The following is a 26,163-nucleotide window of genomic DNA, read 5'->3' as shown; positions in this document are numbered from 1 at the left end:
ATAGGACCTTATGTATGACACTAAAAGGAGAAGCAACACAAGAAAAAAAATACCTAAGTTCAACTTCAAGAAAAATCAGTAACATTGTGCATGAAAAGATACTATTAAGCCCTGCGCTCGAGTGGTTCAGTAGTTGAGCATTGACTTGTGAACCAAGAGGTCACAGTTTGTACTCCTGGTCAGGGCACAGGCCTGGGTTATGGGCTTGACCCTGCAATCTGGAGGACGCAGGAGGCAGCCAATCAATGATTCTCTCTCATCATTGATGTTTCTACCTCTCCCTCTCCCTTCCTGTCTGAATAAATAAATAAATATATAAACATAAAAACCTAATACATAAAAACCTAATCAACCGTTCGAACAGTAGCTATGATGTGCACTTGACCACCAGGGGGCAGATGCTCCATCCAGTAGGTTAGCTTGCTGCTGGGGTCCTGTTGATTGGAGGGGGGTGGGGGGTCGTGGGGATGCCCTGGAGCCCTCCAGCAGTCCCAATCATGCACCAGTGGGTCCCTTGGCCTGGATTATGCCCTCTCGCAATCTGGGACTGGGAGATATCCGAAGGCCAGGCAGAGGGACCCCACTGGTGCACGAATCCGTGCACCAGGCCTCTAGTATATACATGTATATAATATATATATAGACATGATGGTTGCACAACCTTATGAATATACTAATTGTGAATTGTATAACATAAAATATGTAAAACAGTGAATTACATGTTAGGTGAATCTCAAATTATTAAAAGTTAGGGAGATGCCACAGGATAGATCCATTCTTCCAAGTACTTGAAAGAGTTAACAAAAAAAAAAAAAAAAGGGGGGGGGGAGGGGAGGAAAAAAACCCCCACAAAATGGCGGCGGGCTCACGCGATCACGTGATATCCCACCTCCCCCGCCTTCAAATCCTCCCTCCCTCCTCTTCCCTCCCTCGGAAAGCTTTTCCCACGGAGCTCGCGCCTGGACACGCGCGGCGGGGCGGGCGGGCTCATTGTCGCTCATTGTTAGGCGCGGCGGCGGTAACCTTCCGCGGGCGCGCTCGGGTTCCAGCTGCGCCGCGAGACCGGCGGGAGCGCGCACGCGCACGCAGCACGCACGCCGGCGCCGCCCGCCCGCGGGGCGATGGGTAGGAGGAGGGAGCGGCGCGGAGGAAGGGGGGGAGCTGGCGCATGCGCCAGAGGCTGACGGGTTTGAAATGGCTTCGGCGTTAGCCGGCAGCCGATTCAGGTGAAGGTCCGGTCCTCCTCTCCCGGGAAGCGGCGCCGGCGGAGGCCGGGCTCTCAGCGTCCTATCGGCCCGCGGAAGGGCCGGCGGCGGCCGCGGTGGTAGCACGGCGTCCCCGGGCTGACGACGGTGGGCTCCTCGTGGGGCCGGGGCGGGAGGGACGCGGCCCCTTTTGTGCGGGTCGGAGCAGGCCCCGCGCGGCCGGCCCTTCCCCCACTCGGGCTTTCCCCTCCCCCCGGGGTCCCCGAGAGGCTCCCGCGGCGCCCCTCCGCCTCGGCCGAGGCGATGGGATGGCCGGCCTCCATCCCTCGCTCTTGGGCCCTTGTTGCGGCTTCAGCGCCCTGGTCGCCGGGCCGGGGCGTGGGGACCCCGCGGGGCGCCGTGGGTTTGGGGAGGGAGATGACGGCTTCCTTCGTGCGGCCCGGGGGTTCCGGGGACCGGGGCGCGCGCTCTTCCTCTCCGGGGACGCAGGGGTCCGCCTTCCCGGGTCTGAAGCCCGCGAGGAGCCGGAGCCGGAGCCGGAGCCGGGGAGGAAGATGGATGGCAGAGCCCTGGCTCCTCCGAGTCGCGGGAGGAGGACAGGGTGCGCGGGCTGAGAGCTGCGCCTTTTCTGGCTTGAATTTTTTTTTTTTGGGGGGGGGGCGGGGCGGGGGAGATGAGGATTTCGCGATGCTTCTGTAAAGGGCATCCGTTATTTCAACTGTCTTTTCCCTCGAGGGAGGGGAGAGGACAGGGACCCCTCGTTTCTCACCTGTTTGAGAAAGCATGCAGATGTTCGTTATTTTCATTGTATTCTTGAATACTTTTTCCTCGCTGACTTCCAGTTTCCGTTCTTGGGAACACCCCCTTTGAACCCCCCCTGACTCATGGCCAGAAGCAGCATGCAGGCTCTGTTTCCCGTGGCCGTAAAGCTGCGCGCTGCTTGCTGCTGAGAATCGGGTAGATTAACAGCAGACGGCCTTGTTTCAATGTGACAGTTTGTAGCCGCAGAAAGAAGTGTCCGTCTTGTGAGTCTGCCCCGAACGTCACACGTGTCGAGGTTGGATACTTTTGTGAACTACCCGGTGTACAAATCGGACCTTCACCTGCCCCTTGTTATTGTCAAGGGCATCTTCCCAAAGGGAACGTTTCTTTTGTGATATGTCTGGTTTGCCTGACCCTTCACATGTTGGATCCTTTCTTAACAGATCGCTGCTATAGAAGACAAGCAGGCGAAGGTTTCCCCATGGCTCAGTTTGGAGGACAGAAGAATCCGCCATGGGCTACTCAGTTTACAGCCACTGCAGTGTCTCAGCCAGGTCAGGCTCCTGAACGCTGTACCATGTTCATGCCCTGTAAATGGGGGGCGGGGATGACGAGGGAGCGGGCTGCATGGTGTAAAGGAGTCAGGCTATGCATAATACTGTGACATGTGCAAAGGATATGTCTTTTAATTTTGTCTGTGAAGCTTTTTTTTTTTTTTTTTTTAAAGTCATGGGTTAACTAGCAAAAACGCACACCCTGTTTTACACAGCCGTTTGGAAAGTTTTATATTTTTAAAAACGTTAAGTTAACCAATGGACACAAAACTCTGGGGAGGGAGGGTATTTATAGGGGGGGGCAATGTTAAAATATGTACACAGATAATAATTTAATAAACAAACAAAAAAAACACTTTAAGTTGATTGACCTGGTTGATTTAATTATGCTAGAGGTTAGCAGCCACTCATTCATTAGAGGTTACCAGAATCATTTGGCAGCTTAAGGTGTCAGTATTCAGAAGTCATACAGTTAACCTTTGAACAAGGGAAATGGTTAGGCATATGGAACCATCCCAGGGAAAATCCTGTACTACTACTTTTGACTACCCCAAAACTTAAACTTTACTAATAGCCAGTAGCCTGCTGTTGATGGGAAGCCTTGCTGATAACACAAACAGTTGATCAACACGTTTTGTATGTTATATGTATTAGATACAGTGCTTCTTACATTAAAGTAAGCCAGAGAAAAGAAAATGTTATTGAAAGTATAAGAGGAAATACACTTTCAGTATTGTACATATTTATTGAAAAAAATCTATGTGTAAGTGGACTCAACTCTACTTTTTTAATGTTTTTTTTCCTAGTTTTTTTATTTATTGTGTAAAATTTTACATATGTCATATGCTCTCTTCTCCCCCTTGACCCTCTCCCTGCCAGCCATTCCCACCGGGCAAGCTCCCACTGCCCCAGTGTCTGTGTCCATTGGTTATGCTGATATGCATGCATACAAGTCCTTTGGTTGCTCTAACTGCCTCCTCCCCTGGACTGCTGGACTGTACTTTTTAAAAAGTATATATTTTTATTGATTTTTAGAGAGAGGAATAGAGATAGAAAACATCAATGAGAGAGAGGAACATCATTGATTGCCTGCCTCCTGCATGCCCCCTACTGGGAACATGACTAGTATTTAGTTTGAATTGAAAGTAGAAAAACCAACTTGAAAGAATTCAACATGCAAAGGAAAAATGTATAAAAGGAGCAAATGAAATTTACATGTTCAAAATAAATAATGTCATTGAAAATTTTGTTTCAGTAAACTTCTTCCCATTGCTCTTAGGAAGAATTTTTTTTTTTTTTTTTTACTATTTCTTGACTTGTGGTTTGAATTTTAAATAAGATTCTACATAATGAAAACTTGAGTTTCTTTGAGTATCCAGAAAAGTTCAGCTTATTCTCTTATGATATATCTGATAATTAAATCTATTAGGTCAGTCAGCTTAACATATGAAAAACTATAAAACTTCCAAACTCCTTGTTCTTTGCTGCATTTTACTTACTTAAAATATTTATTTTGTAATTTGAGATCAATTACTGAGACACTGTGATCATCTAACTTGGGTATCTAAAATTTGATAGACATGACTAGTTATGTAGGTGACCTTTCTCCTTAAAGGAATGGGTACTTTAAAGGTTTTTATTTTAATTACTCTTGATTTGGGGGGAATAAATGATCAATAGTTCTGTTGGCAACTGAATATGAAATAATATGAAATAAAGGTACAAATTATATTTCAGATTCAAGTATTTCTCCTCTATGTTAGATAATAGTTTGACTTAGTTTTCATAAAATAGGAACTATTAGCAACTACTGTATGTCCAAAAGCAAGTACTGTGTACTGATATTTTGGTAAACTGAGCATGTTATTACCTGACTTTTCAACATGTGATTTGTTTTAAATTTATATCTGTATTATTTAAGTATAATAGCTGTTATGGTGGAATTCTACTGTCTGTAGTTTTTAACATTAGTATTATAATTTCTTAAATGTATATTATTATCTTTTATTTTTATTTTAAGACTGAACAAAGGAGACAACAAAGGGATCATGTGTAAATAATGGGATTTGTGTAAGCATAGCTTGTATTTGTGCCGTAGGAAATTACAATATTTATGGACTAGAGGCCTGGTGTGTGAAAATTCATGTACTTGGGGGTCCCTCAACGTGGTCTGCGCCCTCTTGAAGTCCAGGACCCCTCGGGGGATGTCCCCCTGCTGGCTTAGGCCTGCTCCCTGGGGGATTGGGCCTAAGCTGGCAGTCAGACATTCCTCTGGCAGCCCAGGAGCCCTCGGGAGATATCCAACTAACAGCTTAAGCTGAGGGCGGACATCCTTAGTGCTGCTGAGGAGGTGGGAGGGGTTCACTCTACAGCCACTGCACTTGCAGCTGTCAGCCCAGCTTTGGCTGAGCGGAGATCCTCCTGCATTGAGTATCTGCCCCCTGGTGGTTAATACATGTCATAGCGACCAGTCATTCCCTGTCATTCTGCTATTAGGGTCAATTTGCATATTACCCTTTTATTATATAGGATTTTTTTTGTCCCCTTCCCCCCTCACCTCCCACTGGCCCAGGCCTGCCCTGCCCCATTGTCTATGTCCATGGGCCATGCACATATGCATACAATGTCCTTGGTTGATTCTTGCCCCTCCCCCTCCCCTCCACCACCACCCTGCCACCAGAGTTTCTGCACTCTGTCTCATGCTTTCATGTCTCTGGATCCACTCTGCTCATCAATTTATTTTGTAACTTAGATTCCACATACGAGTGAGATCATGTTATACTTGTCTTTCTCTGACTGACTTATTTCACTTAGCATGCTACTCTCCAGGTCCCTCTATGCTGTCTAAAAGATGAGAGATTCTTCTTTTTTACTGCGGCTCAGTATTCCATGGTGTAATAGGAATTTTTCCATTTTACACTTTGTCCAGCTTGTTGGCATATAGTTGTTCATAGATTTTCTTTACAATCCTTTGTATTTCTGTGGTGTCAGTGGTTACTTCTCCTCTCAGTTCTGATTTTATTTATTTGGGTTCTCTCTGTTTGTTTCTTGGTAAGTCTGGCTAACAATTCATCAAATTTTTTTAACCCTTTCAAATAACAAGATCTTGGTTTCATTGATTTTTTTTGGTCATTTATTTCTGCTCTAATTTTTTATTTTCTTCTACTTACTCTGGACTTTTCTTCTTGTTCTCTTTCTAGTTCTTTAAGTTGTAGGGTTAAATAGTTTATTGTTGATTTTTCTATCTTTTTTTTTTTTTTTTGAGGTAGGTCTGTAGTGCTATGAACTTCCCTCAGGACTGCTTTTGCTGTGTCTCAGAGATTTTGGGCTATTGTTTGTTCATCTTCATTTGTTTCCAGGAAGTTTTTGATTTCTTTCTTGATCTCATTGGTAACCCATTCATTGTTTCACAGTGGAATGAAATTAGAAGTCAACTACAGTAAAAATAACCAAAAACATTCAAACACATGGAGGCTCTTTTGGGTTAAAATAGTCTGTTTATTCAGGATGTAATAGTTACTAGTATGTTATAATATGAACATTTCATTCATATGAAACTGATTTTACATTTTAGAAAATAATGTATTTTATATTTGTCCTTGAACATTTAACAAAACAGCCCTTAAATTTACATATTTACCTAGTAGCCTGTAGTCGTTTAGGACTCATTTCACAAGTTTGTAGAACTATTGATATATAATGATAAGCATATTTTTAAGGTACGTCATGAGACTTTCAACAAACATACTGAATCAGATAAATGAACAGACCTTCCAATATGGATAATTGGAAAAGTTCTCCTGCTGACAAGTGTTTAGCCACTTATATAGACAGAAAGATTAAGTCAGAGGGTAATAACTTTTTTGCTTTGCAAATTACAGAATTATATTGCAGAATTTGATTATAATTCATGAGACTAAAAAGCTATATGCAAATATGCAAGGGTAATTTCTCAGATATACACAAAAGTGAGTCCAGAACTCACTAAAAGCTGTTGGGAAAAAAACAGACTTTCTGGTTCTGAGCCCTTTTTTCTGTGGCAATTATCAGTACTTTCCAAAGTTGTGGAAATTGGTACCAGCAGAGTGCAACGGAGCAGATCTAAGGTCGGAGCTCAGGTGGCTGAAGGAGGTGTTTATAATTTTAAATAATAATAACTTTTCCGAGTATCTTTCCCTGTTTTGTATTTCATGAGAATTTTGCTTCTGTTATCCTAGAACAGTGGTTCTTAACCTTTTTTGAAAATCTGATGAAAACTGGAATTTCTGGTCTGAAATTTTGCATACAAGTTCCGAAGGTTAACAGAATCCACTAGTTAGAATCTGTGCCTTAGATTTCGGTATACCTTTTCTCTATTCTCATTGCAATTAACCTAATTTTGAACGGACATTGGTGTTAAGCTGTTCCCCACTTCTTTCTGTTTAATTAAATACATTTAGTTAGTCCTGGTTTCTCTTTCTGCCCATCTATAACATCTGACTTTCCTTAATGCATAAGAGAAAAGATTAATGGGGTAGCCTGCACGTGTTGCTTAGTGGTTGAACATCAATCTTATTTTTATTTATTTATTTTAAAAAATATATTTTATTGATTTTTTACAGAGAGGAAGGGAGAGGGATAGAAAGTTAGAAACATCTATAAGAGAGAAAAATCAATCAGCTGCCTCCTGCACATCCCCCACTGGGGATGTGCCTGAAACCAAGGAACATGCCCTTGATCGAAATCGAACCCGGGACCTTTCAGTCCGCAGACCGACGCTCTATCCACTGAGCCAAACCGGTTTTGGCTAACACTGTAATTTTTAATTGGTTGGTTGTTTGCATTTAATGGAATTGTATAAAAGCATCAAGTAAAATCTTCCTTGTGTTCTCTTCAGCTTTTAGCCCTAAGCATCCATTAAACATTAAGTACCTAAATCTGTCATTATATGCCCTCCACCCACTTATTTGACTATGTAAAGATCATTTTTAGTCTCTGTGTGATTAATTTTAGCTCTCATTGCTTAGTACAGTAGTGCACTGTAATTAAAAATTTTGTGCTTTTAAGTGTTGTTTTTGTCTGTTTTTAGTTTAACTTTTTTTTTAATGCAAAGTAAAAGTAAGTGAATATTCTGTTCAATAGGAAGTATTATTGCCCTTAATATATTATTATCATCTGCTTCAAGATAAAACAGGAATTTTATTGTAAGATAATTTATTTTTTGCTCTTCCTAAAATACTTACTTCCCTCTCTCCAAGCAATATGGTTTTGTGCTATTTTTTTGTTTTTTAAAATACTTTTTGTGGTTACTTTTAGCCTCTTGGTTTAGGTAAGGTTGGTTAGGTTCATTTTGTAGATGAATGTTTTCTTGTCTCATTACATGAACATTTAATATTAAAGTGATTGGGATCTGTTATTAATCAGTTAAATTCTACAAGCATTACTGAAAACTTTTCTCTATGTTTTTATTAAACCATGGCAGACCATAATGCATAATTAAGCTGTCATGGAAAATTCTTGGAAATAATCTTGGTCCCCTCCCCTCCTTTTAATCTCTTTTTAGCTGCATTGGGTGTTCAGCAGCCATCACTCCTTGGAGCATCTCCTACTATTTATACACAGCAAACTGCATTGGCGGCAGCAGGCCTTACCACGCAAACCCCAGCAAACTATCAGTTAACTCAAACTGCAGCATTGCAGCAACAAGCCGCAGCTGCAGCAGCTGCATTGCAACAGGTGAATCTCTAATAGGTTTTGATATGTGACCTAGAAAACTATTAAATCTGTGTAACAAGGGTAGGCACCTTCAGTTTTAAAGAATGAGTGGTTGTGGGTTTTTATTATGCTTAGTTTTTTCTGGAGATAAAAATTACATATACCTAGGACATAGTATAGTTGCATAGTCAAACTATTAAATTGGCAGTTCATATAGCTTAATTATTTGAACAAAATTCAGTTCTTGTTGGATCCCAGAGTGTAATCACTATTTTGTTTATTTTGGATGACATTGAGCTGTTCCAGAAAATTTTAGAATAATTCTGCTTATATATTTATATGCTTGTTTTTATATTGCTTTTTGATAATGAATAAAACTAATATGCATATTTTCTTTAAAAAATCTTTTCCCCCCAGCAATATTCACAACCTCAGCAGGCCTTGTATAGTGTGCAACAACAGGTTAGTTTACATCTTTCTTGTTAAAGAGTGTGTCTTTTCCAATTTAATTCATACACAATTTATTTCCTGTCCGCTACCTTAATATGTGATTTGAATTCTTTTGGGATATGTAAAAAAGGAATGTCTTCAAGATAAAGAAAGATAGGAGAGAGGTCCTGAAAACCCAAATCTTCATCTAGCAGCCAGTGTTTGCCATATGTTTCTAAGAAAGCATGCAGAGGGTAATCTGTCCCTAATACTCAAAACGAAAAGCTTTTTCCCATATGAAACCTAAACCCTAGATAGACATTGGCTTTCAACCTTTATTTTTTTAAAGTAACACAACTTTTCCTTTTCCCCCCAAAGATATTGTAGACTGAAACCCAATACACAAAATACTAAAATAAATCTGTTGAAAATGGGAGGAAACATACTCTTGTAGTTCCCACCCTACGCCCAATTTGAAAACTTCTGACTAAAAGCAAGTTTCTTTGGTCCCCTTTCCCTAGGCTTGTATTCTAATTGTGTTTCTCAAGGTCTTATATCTGTGATGTAGGAAGAGCTAAGAGAAATAACCTAAGGAGAAGCTTGTCCGGGAAAAGCACTTTCCCTGTAGAAATCTAGATAAGTTCTAGACTAAGCACCCATTCTGGACTTCTCCAGAGTTAAGAGGTAGTCTTCATTCTTTTTCAGTGCCTTTAACAAGCTACAGGAAAGTATAGTGGTCAGGAAAGGAAAAGAGAGTACAAGAGGGGGACCAAAAACTTGGATCCAAAGACACAGTGGAGAAACAGGGTTCTCAGTCTATAAGCTTTCATTGCTAGATCCATGCCCCAATTTCATCCTTGACTTAAGTCCTTTGGGGTTTCAGAAGCATTGCATTTTCTCTGAAGATTACACTGTACCACAAATAATTGCTTTAAACTTCTAAAAATTGACGAGATTGATGTTAAAGTTCGCTCTCTTGTTTTCAGAACACCCTTAGACTTATTTCAGTACTGTTAATGAAATAAATATATTACTAAAGATTATGTGTTAGGTTGAACCATATAAAAAGGCCAATACTCAAAGTTATTTTGACTGAAAAAAAGGCAATACTGTCTGGCTGGCGTGGCTCAGTGGTTAAGCATTAACCCATCAAACTAGGTGGTGACAGTCCGATTCCCAGTCGGGGCACATACTAGTACATGCCCAGGTTGCAGGCTCGATCCCCAGTAGGGGGCATGCAGGAGGCAGCCAATCGATGATTCTCTCATCATTGATGTTTTTATCTCTCTCTCCCTCTCTGAAAACAATTAAAAATATATATTTTTTAAAAGGCATTACTCTTTTGTTTTAAAATATATTTTTATTGATTATTTACAGAGAGGAAGGGAGAGGGATAGAGTTAGAAACGTCGATGAGAGAGAGAGATTGTTCAGCTACCTCCTGCACACCCCCACACTGGGAATGTGCCTGACACCAAGGTACATGCCCTTGACCTGAATTGAACCTGGGACCCTTCAGTCCGCAAGCAGATGCTCTATCCACTGAGCCAAACCAGTTCGGCCACTCTTTTTTTTTTTTTCCTTCTTTTTTTTCCACTTTAATATATTTTATTGATTTTTTACAGAGAGGAAGGGACAGAGAGAGAGAGAGAGCTAGAAACATCGATGAGAGAGAAACATTGACCAGCTGCCCCCTGCAAACACCCCACCGGGGATGTGCCCTCAACCAATGTACATGCCCTTGACCGGAATCGAACCCGGGACCCTTCAGTCCACAGACCGACGCTCTACCACTGAGCCAAACCGGTTTCGGCTTTTTTTTTTTTTTTTTTTTTTTTTAATAAATTTTTATTCTGTTCAGATGAATGGATTTAAAACCAAGTTTTCTTAACAGCCTATCGCTGAGATATCTGGACTTTTAATAAAGGCAGCAAAGTTACTGTTTTACTTTGAGGCTTTCCTGAAAGCTCTTGCAGTCAGCTGAAGTGCTTCATCTTCAACCAAGAACTGTTTCACAGACTCATGGAGAGGATTATGACAGTCACTTTGGAGTACATACTTCTAATGACATTGCTTAGTAACTTTATACCACTGGACTGAGTAAGAATTCTAGAACTAATGGAGAAGCTGATGGGTTCGTAAAAGCACCAACCCAAGATCAAACAGATCAAGAATTAGATGGGCTCTAGCCCGTTTGGCTCAGTGGATAGAGCAATCGGCCTGTGGAATGAAGAGTCCCAGGTTTCGATTCAGGTCAAGGGCACATGTTGGAGTTGCTGGCTTGTTCCCCACTATGGGTCATACAGGAGGCAATCAATCATTCTCTCATCATTGGTGTTTCTACCTCTCCCTCTTCCTTTCTGAAATCAATTAAAAAAAAAAAAAAAAGGATTACATGGGACCAAATGAACTGATGAAAAAACAAAATTTTTATAGCCTTTTTGTTTGAAACCTCTAATTCTTTAAGTACTTATTTATAAATATAAGGAACTTTATTCTCTCTACAACAATTTACTAAATTACACCTTTACAAACAAAAATGAACATATATCTTTTTTCCCTATCTGATCCCTAAAAATAGGGGTGTCGAACTCAATCAGAGAAGGGGCCAAAATCTAAAATCCAGCCTAAATCGCGAGCCGAATGGTTTACTGAACAGTCATAAACTGACAATGTCATAAACTGACAGCGGAGTGCAGTGATGACAGCGCGGTGCGGGCCACATTGCAAGGCCTGGCGGGCTGGATTTGGCCCGCAGGCCTTGTGTTTGACACATGTGCCTAAAAAATTAAAAGCTCTTACTATTTTTTAAATCTTCACAGAAGGATATCTTTTTTATTGATTTTTAGAGCAAGAGAGAGATATATTGTTTTGAGAGAGAAACATCTATTCATTGCCTCCTGTATGTATCCCAACCAGGTATTGGACTTGAATCCCAAGCATGTGCCCTAACTGGGAATAAAACCTGCAATCGTTTTGGTGCATGGGATAACATTCCAACCAACTGACCATTCAGCCAGGTCATTGAGTATTATTTTAAAACCAAAACCAAAAATATCCCACACATTTTCTTACTGAAGAACTAGAGGCCCAGTGCATAAAATTTGTGCATAGGTAGGATCACTATGCCTGGCCAATGATTCGGGCCTTCCTTCCCCTGGCTACCAGCTGGAGCCTTCATTTGTTCCATGCCGCCCCCTGGTGATCAGCACATATCATAGCAAGTGGTTGAATTCCTGGTTAGTCGAACTCTCAGGACAATTTGCATATTAACCTTTTATTATATAGGATAACAGAATATCATTCATTTTTGACTTAGAGAAAAAATGGTAATTTGCTAGATTTAACCTATAAATCATGGTGATTCCATGTAAACTGTTTTGAATTAGAACTTCATATAGGTTCTTTTAGCCTAGCTTAAGTCAAGTTTCTATTCCAGAGTTTTAAAATTTCCCCCTTTAGGCCTAGCCAGTTTGGCACAGTGGATTTTTCTGGCACAGTGGATAGAGCAGACTGAAGGGCCCCAGGTTCAAATATGACCAAAGGCACATACCCAAGTTATGGGCTCGTTCCCCAGTAGGGTTTGTGCAGGAGGCAGCCGATCAATGATTCTCTCTCATCATTGATGTTTCTCTCTCTCCCTCTCCTTTCCTTTCTGAAATCAATAAAGAAATATATTAAGCCCTAGCTGGTTTTGCTCAGTGGATAGAGCGTCGGCCTGTGTACTGAAGGGTGTCCCAGGTTCAATTCCATTCAAGGTCACATGCCTGGGTTAGAGCTTGATCCCCAGTAGGGGGTGTGAGGAGGCAGCTGATCAATGATTTTCTCTCATCATTGATGTTTCTCTCTCTCTCCCTCTCCCTTCCTCTCTGGGGGGAAAAAAAAAAAGATTATAAAAAAAAGATATATTTAAAAAAATAATATAATTCTTTAAAAATAAATATTCTCCCTTTATACCAATTCCTTCTACTTTATGGTAATACTATACTTAGCTATTGCTGGAGAAATTAGGTCAGACTGTTTTGTCTTTTATAATTCCAATTTTGTGGCAAAACAGACATTCAGGAGTGCTTCTCATTTTATGGGCATATGTATGAATTGGATAGCCAGTGATACTTTGATACAAGTAGCATATGAATGATACTGAATAATTTATGTCACATGTTAATTAACATGTGACATAATTAGAAATCTTCCCCAGTGGGGACTTAGAGAGGTTTTCTGTGAGTGTTATTCTTATAAAATAAAAAAAAGATGACTTTCTTACTTTTTTGAATGAGTTAGTTATGTATCAGTTCTGCAGTTGTTGAAATTATCTGTAGGAAACTTTATACCTAATGACCTATTACTTTTTACATATTTCTCAATTAGAAGTAGCCACATAATAGAAATTTTTTCTTAAATGAAGAAAGCATATATGAAATAATTTTGATTGATCCTTTTCTTTTTTCTTTCCTGTTTGTGTTTTCTATTTTCAGTTGCAGCAACCTCAGCAGACCCTTTTAACACAGGTTAGTTTGATTTTCTTTTGTATATCTGAATGAAGAATAGAGCAAAGTTTTTCTTTGAGGGTTGAAAAATTAATATTTTTTGGATTCACATATTAGTTTAGCACTATGCTAAATAAAAATGAAAAGTATGTTTTTGTTTTTTATAGCTTTTTTTTTTTTTTAAATATATTTTATTGATTTTACAGAGAGGAAGGGAGAGAGATGGAGAGCTAGAAACGTCGATGAGAGAGAAACATTGACCAGCTGCCTCTTGCACACCCCCCACCGGGGATGTGCCCGCAACCAATGCACATGCTCCTGACCGGAATCAAACCTGGGACCTTTCAGTCCTCAGACCGACACTCTACCACTGAGCCAAACCGGTTTCGGCTGTTTTTTATCGCTTTTGATTGCAGATTGAACTGTGATCTAGTTTGAATAAATATTAGTATAAGTTCTTATTTTAAACTTAATACTGATGCTGGCATTTATATTTTCTTTGAACGAATATTTTTAGGAAATTTTTGTACACATTACATGTCTTTTTAAGGTTGACCTTAAAGGTGAAGTAACTGTTTACATTATCAGCTTAATTTTTAGTAACATTAAAATTTTTTCGCCTAGCCAGTGTTGCTCAGTGGTTGTTCTTTGACCTATGAACCAGAAGGTCATGGTTGGAAACTATGTCAAGGAACATGCCCCAATTGTGGGCTCTAACCCTGTAGGGGGCATGCAAGAGGCAGTCGATCATTGATTCTCTCTCATCATTGCTGTTTCTATCTCCTCTGAAATCAATTAAAAGAAAATTTTTTTTTGAACTTGGGATATGTAATGTTTACTTTAGGCTTTATGGGTCACTTAAAATCTCTTGCATTTCTTTTTTCTTTTTTATAACCCTTATAAAGTGTAAAAACTATCCTTGGCTTGTGTACAGTACAAAAATCATAAGCTGTGTGTTGAATATCTTTCCATGTGCCATAGTTCACTGACCCTTGTTATGTACTTTGAGTGAAATACTGTGCAACTGTTCAAAAGAAAGCAGAATCTCTAATATATATTGCATCCATGGTTAGGGAATGAGCAGCTGAGCAATAGGAATAGGAGAGGAGCTCTTTACTATATAACTTTTTATGCCTCTTTTTTCTTGAATCTTTTAGTTTTTTGTTTTTTTTTAAGTACACTTCAAATGGACAATCAACCTCAAACTTTGTTGTTATTATTAAAGAAATAAAATGTAACATGTTTCATATTTTCAATCTCTAATAATAGAATTTCCAAATTAAGTAGAAAAGCTATCTTTTCTTAGAATAACGTTTCCCAAAGTCTGCCCATAAACCATTAATGTGTTAAAGTTTTGTGATTGTAGTTTAAGAAATGCTGAGTTCTTTTACTGTACAAATATAAGATTTTGCTTTTATTTTTTAAAATTTTTGAGCTTGGAGACTAGCTTTATTGAGTAGGTGTAAAATAAATCCCATGGTTTGACTTGAAGAATAGGATGATTGATCCTTTATTTTGATATTATTTCTCTTTCTTTGCAGATGTTTTAATCAATGTGTGTGTGTTTTTTTAAAATATATTTTTATTGATTTTTTTACAGAGAGGAGGGGAGAGGGATAGATAGCTATAAACATTAACGAGAGAAACATTGATCAGCTGCCTCCTGCACACCTCCCACTGGGGATGTGCCCACAACCAAGGTACATGCCCTTGACCGGAATAGAACCCGGGACCCTTCAGTCCGCAGACTGATGCTATCCAGTGAGCCAAACTGGTTTCGGGTCAATGTGTTGTATTCATGCTTGATAGTGCCAGAAAAGACCAATGCAACTGTTAACATTTTTATTGTTCCCTAGTTTTGTTAATATGTAATTGACATATAACATTGTATTACTTTATAGGTACAATATGATTTTACATACATAGTAAAATGATTATTACCAAAGTAAATTTGATTAAATAATTACTTTTACATAGTTATACATTTTTTCCCTTTTGATGAGGACTTAAGACTTCTCTTAGCAACTTTCAAATATACAATAGTTTTATTAACTACTAGAGGCCCGGTGCACAAAATTTGTGCATGGGGAAGGGGGGGGTGTCTCAGCCCAGCCTACACCCTCTCCAGTCTGGAACCCTCAAGGGATGTTCTGCCCAATAGGCCCTATCCCAGTGGACAGTTGGACATCCCTCTCACAATCCAGGACTGCTGGCTCCCAACCACTCACCTGCCTGCCTGATTTCCCTTAACTGCTTCTGCCTGCCAGCTAATCACCCCCTAATCACTCCCTTGCTAGCCTAACTGCCCTCCCCTTCAGGCTTGGTCACCCCTAACTCTCCTCCCCGTAGGCTTAGTCGTCCCCAACTGCCCTCCCTTGCCAGCCTGGTCGCCCCTAACTGCCCTTTCCTGCAGGCCTTGTCCCTTCCAACTGCCCTCCCCTGAAGGCCTGGTCCCCGCAACTGTCCTTCCTGCAGGCCTGGTTCCCCCTAACTTCTCTCCCCTACAGGCATGGACCCCCCCCAACTGCCCTCCCCTTTCGGGCCTGGTTGCCCCCAACTGCCCTCCCCTGCTGGCCATCTTGTGTGCTGGCATGGTCAATTTGCGTATTACCTCTTTATTATATAGGATTATTATATAAAATATTCATGCTGTACATTATATCCCCAGAACTTTTTTATCTTGTAATTGGAAGATTGTACTTTTTGACCACCTTCACCTATTTCCCTACACTCCTCTGGCAGCCACCATTTGGTTCTGTTTCTTTGAGATCTTTGTGTGTTTTTTTAAATTTCACATGAGTGAGATTGTGCCGCACCTGCATGGCCAGGTTTGGTGAGCCTGAGAGGGGGCAGTGAAGGATTAAGAAAAGACAGACAAGAGAAGAAAGCTGGGGCTGAGTTTGACGCGACGGCGCCACAGCCTGCAAGCCAAGACTTTATTTTATAGCCAGATTCCACTAGGTAAAGTTAGGGTGTGGTCAAGATGTTTACAATGTTCTCGTGGGTTTCAAATCTTACTCAATTATATGCAGCTGATAAAGCTTTGTTTACTTGCACTACCTCCCACATGTTGGTCTGTCTATGACTTAATTCACTTGTACAGGACATTCTTGAGTCTTTATGATGCCACCTTGGATTTTGAATTCTTAAGAGAAAACTAAAATAAACCCTTAAACAATATATGTATATACGTATATTTTTTTATTGATTCAGAGAGGGAGAGAGAGAAAGAGAAACATCAGTAATGCAAGAGAACATTTATTGGCTGCCTCCTATATGCTCTCCATTGGGGATCAAGCTTGCAAACCAAACAATGCTCAACCACTGAGCCACACAAGCCAGTTACCACTGCTCTTTATTTTTTATTTTATTTTTTAAAATAACTTTTTATTGTTCATATTATTACAAATGTTCCTCCCCCCCCCCCGCCGCCCCCCCATTGCTCTCCTCCACCAGGTTCCCAACCCACCCTCTGCCCTTTCCCCACCCCCTATTGTCCTCATCCATAGGTGCACAGTTTATGTTCAGTCTCTTCCCACATCCCCCTCTCCCCTTTTCCCCAAGAATTGTCAGTTCACTCCCCTTCCATACCTCTGATTCTATTATATTCAACAGTTAATATTGTTCATCAGATTTTTTTTTTAATTCTCTTGGTTTTTAGATTCACTTGTTGGTAGTTACGTATTTGTTGTTCATAATTTTTATCTTTATTTACCTTCTCTTCCAAAAGAACCCCCTTCAGCAATTCATATAATTCTGGTTTGGCGGTGATGAACTCCTTTAGCTTTTTTTATTAGTGAAGGTCTTTATCTGGCCTTCGATTCTGAGTGATAGCTTTGCTGGGTACATTATTTTTGGCTGTAGGTTCTTACTATTCATCACCTTGAATATTTCTTGCCATTCCCGTCTGGCATGCATGGTTTCTGTTGAGAAATCAGCTGACAATCGTACAGGTGCTCCTCTATAGGTAACTACCTGCTTTGCTCTTGCTGCTTTTGCTCTTGGAATTTTAATTATGATTTGTCTTGGTGTGGTCTCCTTCGGATTCCTTTTGTTTGGAGTTCTGTGTGCTTCCTGGACTTGTAAGTCTAATTCTTTCACCAGGTGGGGGAAGTTTTCTGTCACTGTTTCTTTCAGTATGTTTTTGATATCTTGCTCTCTCTCATCTTCTGGGACCCCCATAATTCTGATGTTGGTTCGCTTGAAGTTGTCCCAGAGGTTTCTTACATTATCTTCAATTTTCTGGATTCTCTTGCCTTCTTTTGTGGAGGAGTGTCTCTGGCTCTTTATGTTCCAAATCTTTGACTTGATTCTTGTGATCTTCCATTCTGTTTTTAGGACTCTGTATAATATTTTTTATTTCAGACAATGTATTCTTTATTTCTTGTTGATCCCTTATCATTTCTTGTTGATTCCTTATTAATTCTAGTTGATCCCTTTTCATATCCTCATAGGTCTTATTGACCTTTTCTAGGAAATTCTTCAAAAACCTTATAAGTGTAGATTTGAACTCTATATCCAGTCGCTTTTTGTCCTCCATTTCTTTCGTTTGTGATCTATTTTCTTTTTTCTTTTTTTTTTCTTTCTTTTTAAAAAAAAAATATATTTTATTGATTTTGTACAGAGAGGAATGGAAAGAGATAGAGAGTTAGAAACATCAATGAGAGTCATCGATCAGCTGCCTCTTGCACACCCCCTACTGGGGATATGCCCACAACCAAGGTACATGCCCTTGACCGGAATCGAACCCGGGACCCTTCAGTCCCCAAGCCGACACTCTATCCATTGAGCCAAACCAGTCTCGGCAATGATCTATTTTCTTATCTCGGCATTTTTGCAGCTTCCCTGAGTTGGTAGCCTTAAAAGTCTCTGTTTTCTGCTTGAATGGGGCGGGGTTTCAGGGTGGAGCCTACAGCCTTGGCTTCCGTCAGCCCCGTCCTATGCGGCTCCTGAGTCTCAGTAATTCCCAGGGTCCTTCAGTACTCGTTGCAAGCACCTCTGAGAGAAAGGTGCCCTCGATTTTCGTCTGCTACCAAACAATCTAGGCTCTCCCCCAATGAGCCCGGAACTGGGGTTCAGTTCAGTTGGAAGTGGAGTTGGAGGTGGCGTTCAGAGCAGACTGGGGGTTTTGTCTCCTTCTCTCCAGGGCAATTCCACGGCACAGCCAACCGTCCCTTCTCTGTGCGCAATGTGCGCGCCTCCGGGACCCCCTTTTGCCGTTCCCCTGGGATTCTGCCCTACAGCCCTGGCTCCCTCTGTTTGAGCCTGGGTCCCTGGGGTCTGGCCTAGAGCTGGGGTTCAGAGCAGTCGGAACGGGCCCAGCACAGTCCAGAGCCTTTGTCTCCTTCCCGCCAGGGCAATCTAGCAGCAGTCAACAGTCCGTCCTCTGCCCACAATGTGCGCTCCTCCGGGGGCTCTGCCTTTCGCTGCTCCCCTGGGATTCCGCCTCACAGCCCTGGCTCCCTCTGTTTGAGCCTGGGTCCCCAGGGTCTGGCCTAGAACTGGGGTTCAGCGGTGTCGGGTCTGGGGTTCAGCACAGTCGGAGCTTTTGTCTCCTTCCCTCTAGGGAACACCAGCCAGGCACTCAGCCTCCCCTCCTCTCTGGCTCCGTCCTCTCCGTCCTCTCCGTGCGCCGCGTGTCTCCGTACCTTAGGCTTTTACAGCTCCTCTGCTCTTCCTTCTGGTTTTCTCCTTGCTTCTCGTTGTAGAATTTCCAGTCAGTCGACTTTCCTGTAGTTCTGGGTAATGTCCATTTTATATTTTAGTTGTATTTTATTGAAATTGTTGTGTGCGGCTGCGGCTAGGTGTTTACCTGTGCAGCCATCTTGGATTCTCCAGGAAAAGTTTTCTTTTCAAGCACTGCTCTTTAAACTCATTATACTACGGTATCTTTTCCTCAAATGATCTATTTTTAATTTTTTTAATTCTTAAGAAAATATATTTTATTGATTTTTTTTTTACAGAGAGGAAGAGAGAGGGATAAAGAGTTAGAAACACTGATGAGAGAGAATCATCTATCAGCTGCCTCTTGAGATGTGCCCGCAACCATGGTACATGCCTTTGTCCGGAATCGAATCTGGGACCTTTCAGTCCACAGGCCGACACACTATCCATTGAGCCAAACTGGTTTTGGCAAATGACCTATTTTTTAAACTTGATTTTTATTTTCAATGTGTACATAGTTATTTTTCTAACTTCAAATAAATTATTTTTAGCATTTTGAGTTATTTTTAATTTCTAGACTATTTCTTTTTTATTGTTTTAGATTTTTAAAATCGATATTTAGAGAATTTGTAGACTATTTCAAATCACTACCTTAATTTGATTTTGATTTTGTTTTATAGCCACCTGTTGCACTGCCTACAAGTCTTAGCCTGTCTACGCCTCAGCCTGCAGCACAGATAACTGTATCATATCCAACACCAAGGTCCAGTCAGCAACAAACCCAACCTCAGAAACAGCGTGTTTTTACAGGAGTGGTCACAAAACTACACGATACATTTGGATTTGTGGATGAAGATGTATTCTTTCAGCTTAGGTAAACATTGTTAGGTGTTGGCAGATGCCTTTTTGTATTTAACATCATGTATATTTATAGTACCTACTTAATTGTGCATATGATTGTGGCTTAGCTATAATTTTATGTTTTAGTCATTTATCTCGTCATACTTGTACCCATGATCTTTTTTAATGGAGAATGTGACTGAAGTTATCATTTGCTTATTAAATGAACTAGTTATGTGAATTTTTTATAAACATTTTGTGGGAGTGAGTTATTTCTAATTTTTTCTTGTTTAGACATACAATGAAATCAGGGATTGACATAATTGCCTTTTAAAATTTATCTTCTCTTTCTCATATCTAGTGATGTATAAACTAAAAACATTCTTTTTATAAATTTTTAAAATATATATATATTTTATTGATTTTTTTACAGAGAGGAAGAGAGAGGGATAGAGAGTTAGAAATATTGATGAGAGAGAATCATCGATCAGCTGCCTCTTGCACACCCCCTACTTCGGATGTGCCTACAACCAAAGTACACGCCTTTGAGCGGAATCGAACCTGGGACCTTTCAGTCTGCAGGCCGATGCTCTATCCACTTAGCCAAACCGGTTTCAGCCTTTTCTTTTTTCTTCTTTTTCCTTTTTTAAATATATTTTATTGATTTTTTTACAGAGAGGAAAGGAGAGGGATAGAGAGCTAGAAACATCGATGAGAGAGAATCATCAATCAGCTGCCTCTTGCACACCTCATACTGGGGATGTGCCCGCAACCAATGTACATGCCCCTGCCCGGAATCTAACCTGGGACCTTTCAATCTACAGACCAACGCTCTACCATTGAGTCAAACCGGCTTCGGCCGGTTTTGGCCTTTTTATAAAATTTTTAAAAAGTGATTTTAGAGAGAGGAAAGAGAGAGAAACCTATTGTTGGTCCACTTATTTATGCATTCATTGGTTGATTCTTGTATATGCCCAGACTGCTGATCAAACTCACAACCTTAGCATATCAGGATGATGCTACTTAGCCAGGGTGTTAAAAAGATTTTAAAATTAAAATATTAATAAATAGGATTGAGTGATTGGTGAACTAATATATCCAAACTAGTATTTTGTTAGTGAATTTCCTTAGTGATTTCAAAAATATTTCTAATGACCTTACTATATGATTTTTCTTAAAGTGTTTCTCCTATTTTTCCATTTTATATGCCTTTCTGTCATCTTTCCAAAGCCCAAAGTATGAGGATTACCTACATACTAAAAACTTTTTTTTTTTAACACATTTTTATTGATTTCAGAGAGGGAGAAAAATAGAAATATCAGTGATGAGAGAGTATCATTGATGAGCTATCTCCTGCACGCTTCACACTGGGGATCGAATCTTCAACCTGGGCATGTATACTGTCTGGGAATCAAACTGTGATTTCCTGATTCATAGGTCGATTAGCTCAACCATTGAACTCCACCGGCTGTTTGTTTTATTTTTTTGTTGTATATATTGGGGTTAGATATAATTTACTTTTTTTTTCTTTTCTTGCTTTTGAAATAATATACTTTACCAAATTTGTTAATCTTTTTTGGCGGAAACTCTTTTAAATGTGCTTTTTCTTTTTCCCCCCAGTGCTGTCAAAGGGAAAACCCCCCAAGTGGGTGACAGAGTATTGGTTGAAGCTACTTATAATCCCAATATGCCATTTAAATGGAATGCACAAAGAATTCAAACACTACCAAATCAGGTATATGAAATATTGAGTTAGCTATTGTAGAAACTTGGTCACTGAGTTGTCTGATTTGTAAAGATTTTTCTTTCATATTTAAAATTTTTATTTAATTTGTTTATTTTTTGTTAAGAATCAGTCCCAAACCCAACCTTTACTGAAGACTCCTCCTGCTGTACTCCAACCAATTGCACCACAGACAACATTTGGTGTTCAGGCTCAGCCCCAGCCTCAGTCACTGCTACAGGCACAGATTTCAGCAGCTTCTATTACACCACTGCTGCAGACTCAGCCACAGCCTTTATTACAGCAGCCACAGCAGAAAGGTATATGCAATGGATCTTCATTTTTTATGTTTTAGACTAATACATAATTGTTAAAATAATAAGAGTATACCTTTAATTATGAAAAAACAGGGACTTCTAAAATACTTAATAAAGTATTTTGTGTAGACCACTTCTACTTTATTTTCTTTTTTTACCCTTACCCAAGGATATATATTTTTTTAAAGATTTATTTTTATTGATTTTAGAGAGGAAGGAGAGGGAGAGAGAGAGAGAGAAACATTAGTGATCAGAGAGAATAATTGATTGACTGCTTCCTGCATTCCCCACACTGGGGATTGAGCTCTCAACCCAGGCATGTGTCCTCACCAGGAATCATACAGTGACCTCCTGGTTTATAGGACTGCGTTCAACAACTGAGCCATGCCAGTGGACCCAAGGAGATACATACATACATACATACATACACGTGTGTGTGTGTGTATATATATTATTTTTTATTATTTTTTATTTTTTTTATTTTATTGATTTTTTTACAGAGAGGAAGGGAGAGGGATAGAGAACTAGAAACATGGATGAGAGAAACATCAACCAGTTGCCTCCTGCACACCCCCCACCGGGGATGTGCCCGCAACCAATGTCCATGCCCTTGACCAGAATCGAACCTGGGACCCCTCAATCCGCAGAGTGACACACTATCCACTGAGCCAAACCGGTTTCTGCAAGGATATATTTTTATTTTTGAGAGAGAGGAAGGGAGAGGGAGAGAGAGAAACATCAACTCTTCCCCTCCTGGGCCAGGGATTGAACCAGCAACCTTTTTGGTGTGCAGGAGAAGGCTGAAAGCCACTGAACCACCCGGCCAGAGCTAAGCCACCTCTGCTTTTATAGCTATTTAGGAACTTTTTTTTTATTGCTCTTATTGAAAGACATGCTCTTTGCTAACTTAAACTGAAAACTTAGTACTCTCTCCCCATTTTGGTATCTTATTTGTAACTGAAGTGTTTTTGAGAATTATTTCTTATAAATATAGCATTTTATGTACATGCAGAGTCTGGTGATAGTACTTTAAGTTCCTCATTGAACCATAATGCAATAAGTAAATGAGCTGTGTTTTAAGTTTTCTTTTGCATATTGATTATTTGAAACTCCAGGACTTTTTAAACAATGTTTAAAATTATAGCTAGCCTTGGGTTAATAGAAGCCTATTTAATTGGAATTTTTTTTAAATGTAATTGTGGGCCGAAGCCAGTGTAACACCCGTGTAAATCACTACTTGGGCAAAAAATACAATATTGCTAGTTAATTCTTTTAAAATAGTTTTACCCTCTTAAGTATATATCCTCATAATACAGTTTAGTTTTGTTTTTGAGTTTTACACAATCTGTGATTCTATTTATATAATTTTTTGTATACAAAATTTTTAGTTCGATGTTTTTAAAGTTTTTCATATTCTGTGTGGCTATAATGACTTCATTTTCTTATTGTATAATATTCCCATAGTATGAATAGTATACAGTTTATCTGTTCTTTGGTAAACATTTGTGTTATTTCTAGTTCTTGGTTTCTGAAGCTGCTACTGTGAACGCATATATGTGTGAGGCAATGTGCATGGGTTTCCCTAGGCCAGTGGTTGGGAAACTCATTAATCAACAGAGCCAAATATCAACAGTACAAGAATTGAAATTTCTTTTGAGAGCTGAAAACAGACTTCTGTGCATGGGCCACAAAGTTTAATCGCACTGTATGTGCATGCCCACACATGGTATTTTGTGGAAGAGCCAAACTCAAGGGGCCATTGAGCCGCATGTGGCTCTCGAGCCGCAGTTTGCCGACCACTGTCCTAGGGCATATATTTTCTGGTGAAATTGCTGGGTCTGAGGGTTTGTGTATGTTAAATTTACTAGGTAATGCCAGGCTGTTTTCAGACTACTTTGGTTCTTCCATGTATCTGATCTTCAGTCCTATAATTTATTTTTTCCCCCTCATCTTTTTTTCCTTAGAGGATTTGTTTTCAGTTGTGAATAGGGACTTGAATTATCATTCCCCTCTACCCCTGTCACTCTCTGAAAAAGAGACATAGCTTCTGTGGGAGGACTCAAGAAAGCAGTGTTTCTCATGATGTATCCCTTGAGTTTGGTAGATGCTTGAGAGGGGCAAGAAGAGCAGTAGAAGAGAGAGAAGGGATCAGTGGACTGTGCTAGGTTCACTTGGCAGAATGGCAGGGAAATCTGTATTGGCAAGGGATTCCTTCAGTAATACCAGCCGATTGTTCTTTAGCTGGTATAGTATTTATTACTTAACATAAGAAATATTCATAAGTAAGCTGGTTATTTTTCTCGCAAATCTTCATGAAAAATTTTCATGTATATAAAAATGTTGAAAGAACAGTATAATTATTTCTTCTATACTTACAACCCTGAACAGTTCACATTTTATCAAGTGTTTTGTCTGCATACATTAACAAATACACATGATATTAGCTTAAATATTTGAAGTAATTACCAGACACTATGACTTCACTCCCATATATTAAGCATGTCCTTCCTAAAAGAGTTTTCCTATATTACCACAATTAATTATCACATCTAAGAAAAAGTATTTAAATACCCTATTTACTTATATTCAGATCTCTTCAGTTGTCTCCCAAATGTCTTTTTGTTTAAAATATATTTTTATTGATTTGAGAGAGGAAGGTACAGAGAGAGAGAGAGAAACATCAATGATGAGAGAATCATTTATCAGCTGACTCCACACACGCCCTACTAGGGATTAAGCCCGCAACCCAGCCATGTGCCCTTGACTGGAATCGAACCCAGGACCATTCAGTCCGAAGGGCGATGCTCTATCCACTGAGCCCAACAAGCCGGGCCCAAATGTCTTGTAAGGTTGTTTTTTTGTTTCCTAAACAGAAAGCCAAGTTTCATGCATTATATTTGGTTTTGTTTCTTTAGTCTTTTTTATTCTAGAATATCTTCTACTTTCTCTTTCTTATTTTATTTATCTTGGCTTTTTGAAGAAATTGGGATAGTTGATTTGTAGATTCTTTTGGAATATTGTATTCTGGATTTGTCTTGATTCCTTTTGATATTTGGACCTTATTTCTCTATGTACCACTGTATAAACTATAAACTCTAGGTTAAATCTAAAGGCATTTGTCAAGAATATATTATAGGCAATGTTTTGTACTTTATATTGCATTATACTAGGAGGCACATTTTGTGAGATACTTCCACTATTATCGATGCTAAATTTGATTACATGATCAAAGTGGTGGCCATAAATTTTTGTATTGTAAGAGGTTTTTCCTCTGTGTAGATAATCTCTGGATGATACTTTGGCACCCTGTGAATATCTTGTATAAGCAATCTTTGGTTTAATATCAGAAGATAAAGCGTTGGCAAACTATATCCCTTTGATTTGTTCCACGGCCTGGTTTAGTGTTTGTTGTCCCTGAACTAAAAATGGATTTTGCATTGTTAAAGGGTTGTAAAAAAATACACAAATATACAAAACTGTCTCTACCGTTTATGGGCCAGAGAGCCTAAAATCTTAGCCAACATTTTCTATGTATAAAATTTAACCAGGTAATGCTTTTGCACTTCGTTTAAGTAAAAATGTTTTTTTCTGTATCTTTTTTTTAAGCTGGTTTATTGCAGCCTCCTGTTCGTATAGTTTCACAACCACAACCAGCACGAAGGTTAGATCCACCATCCAGATTTTCAGGAAGGAATGACAGAGGGGATCAAGTGCCTAATAGAAAAGATGATCGAAGGTATGTTTTTAAATATATGTTTTTTATTGATTCCGGAAAGGAAGGGAGAGGGAAAGAGAGAGAGAAATATCAATGATGAGATATTTCTCAGCCTCCTGCACAACTCCTACTGGGGATCTAACCTGCAAGCAGGAATGAACGTGATTTCCTGATTTGTAGGTCAACCGTCAACCACTGAGCCACATCGGCAGGGCCGAAGGTATGTTTTTAGATGGAGATGATGTGATGCACTTAATGCCACTAAAAAGATGATTAAAATGATAAGTTTATGTTGTATATATTTTACCACAATTCAAAAAAGTTATTTAAAAAAGTATACTGTAAAATCTTATATTAACTTATTTCGTGAAGAAATTCTTAGATAATGCTAGAAAAATTATTAATTTTAGAAAATTTTACATTTTTTTTTTTTAAAGTCGTGAAAGGGAGAGAGATAGACGTAGATCCAGAGAAAGATCTCCTCAAAGAAAACGTTCCCGGGAGAGATCTCCTCGAAGAGAGAGAGAACGATCACCTCGGAGGGTTCGCCGTGTTGTCCCACGTTACACAGTCCAGTTTTCAAAGTTTTCTTTAGATTGGTAAGTTATTTCCCCCCACTTCTTAATGAATTATTAGTTTGTAATTTTGTGTAGCTTAGTAGAATGTGTTATATACAGATATATTTTTCTCTCAACTTTCATTTCTTTACACTTAATAATTTTCATTTATACAAGAGGAGAAATGCAATTTGAAGTAGCAGTTTAGTTCTTT

General features: G+C 39.6%; 1 protein-coding gene across 3 annotated transcripts in view; it reads left to right on the top strand.

Annotated features, from left to right (window-relative positions):
- The first annotated feature begins 1,136 nt into the window (after nucleotides 1-1,136).
- CCAR1 (cell division cycle and apoptosis regulator 1) overlaps nucleotides 1,137-26,163 on the top strand; it is a 53,691-nt gene continuing 28,664 nt past the window's right edge. Inside the window, exons 1-10 of one of the 3 annotated variants that reach the window (XM_084904243.1) lie at nucleotides 1,137-1,226; nucleotides 2,411-2,521; nucleotides 8,064-8,236; nucleotides 8,633-8,677; nucleotides 13,122-13,154; nucleotides 19,478-19,671; nucleotides 21,258-21,372; nucleotides 21,488-21,680; nucleotides 25,284-25,413; nucleotides 25,830-25,991. In XM_084904243.1, coding sequence (XP_084760369.1) covers nucleotides 2,449-2,521; nucleotides 8,064-8,236; nucleotides 8,633-8,677; nucleotides 13,122-13,154; nucleotides 19,478-19,671; nucleotides 21,258-21,372; nucleotides 21,488-21,680; nucleotides 25,284-25,413; nucleotides 25,830-25,991 — 1,118 coding nt within the window. In that variant the 5' untranslated portion in view covers nucleotides 1,137-1,226; nucleotides 2,411-2,448. Of the gene's footprint in view, nucleotides 1,353-2,410; nucleotides 2,522-8,063; nucleotides 8,237-8,632; nucleotides 8,678-13,121; nucleotides 13,155-19,477; nucleotides 19,672-21,257; nucleotides 21,373-21,487; nucleotides 21,681-25,283; nucleotides 25,414-25,829; nucleotides 25,992-26,163 lie in introns of all 3 variants that reach the window. The other 2 variants (XM_084904242.1, XM_084904244.1) reach the window with 2 other exon arrangements.

The sequence above is a fragment of the Pipistrellus hanaki genome (assembly GCF_964339955.1).
Source record: "Pipistrellus hanaki genome assembly, chromosome: 14".
Lineage (NCBI taxonomy): Eukaryota > Metazoa > Chordata > Mammalia > Chiroptera > Vespertilionidae > Pipistrellus > Pipistrellus hanaki.
This window is presented reverse-complemented; position numbering and strand designations above follow the sequence as displayed.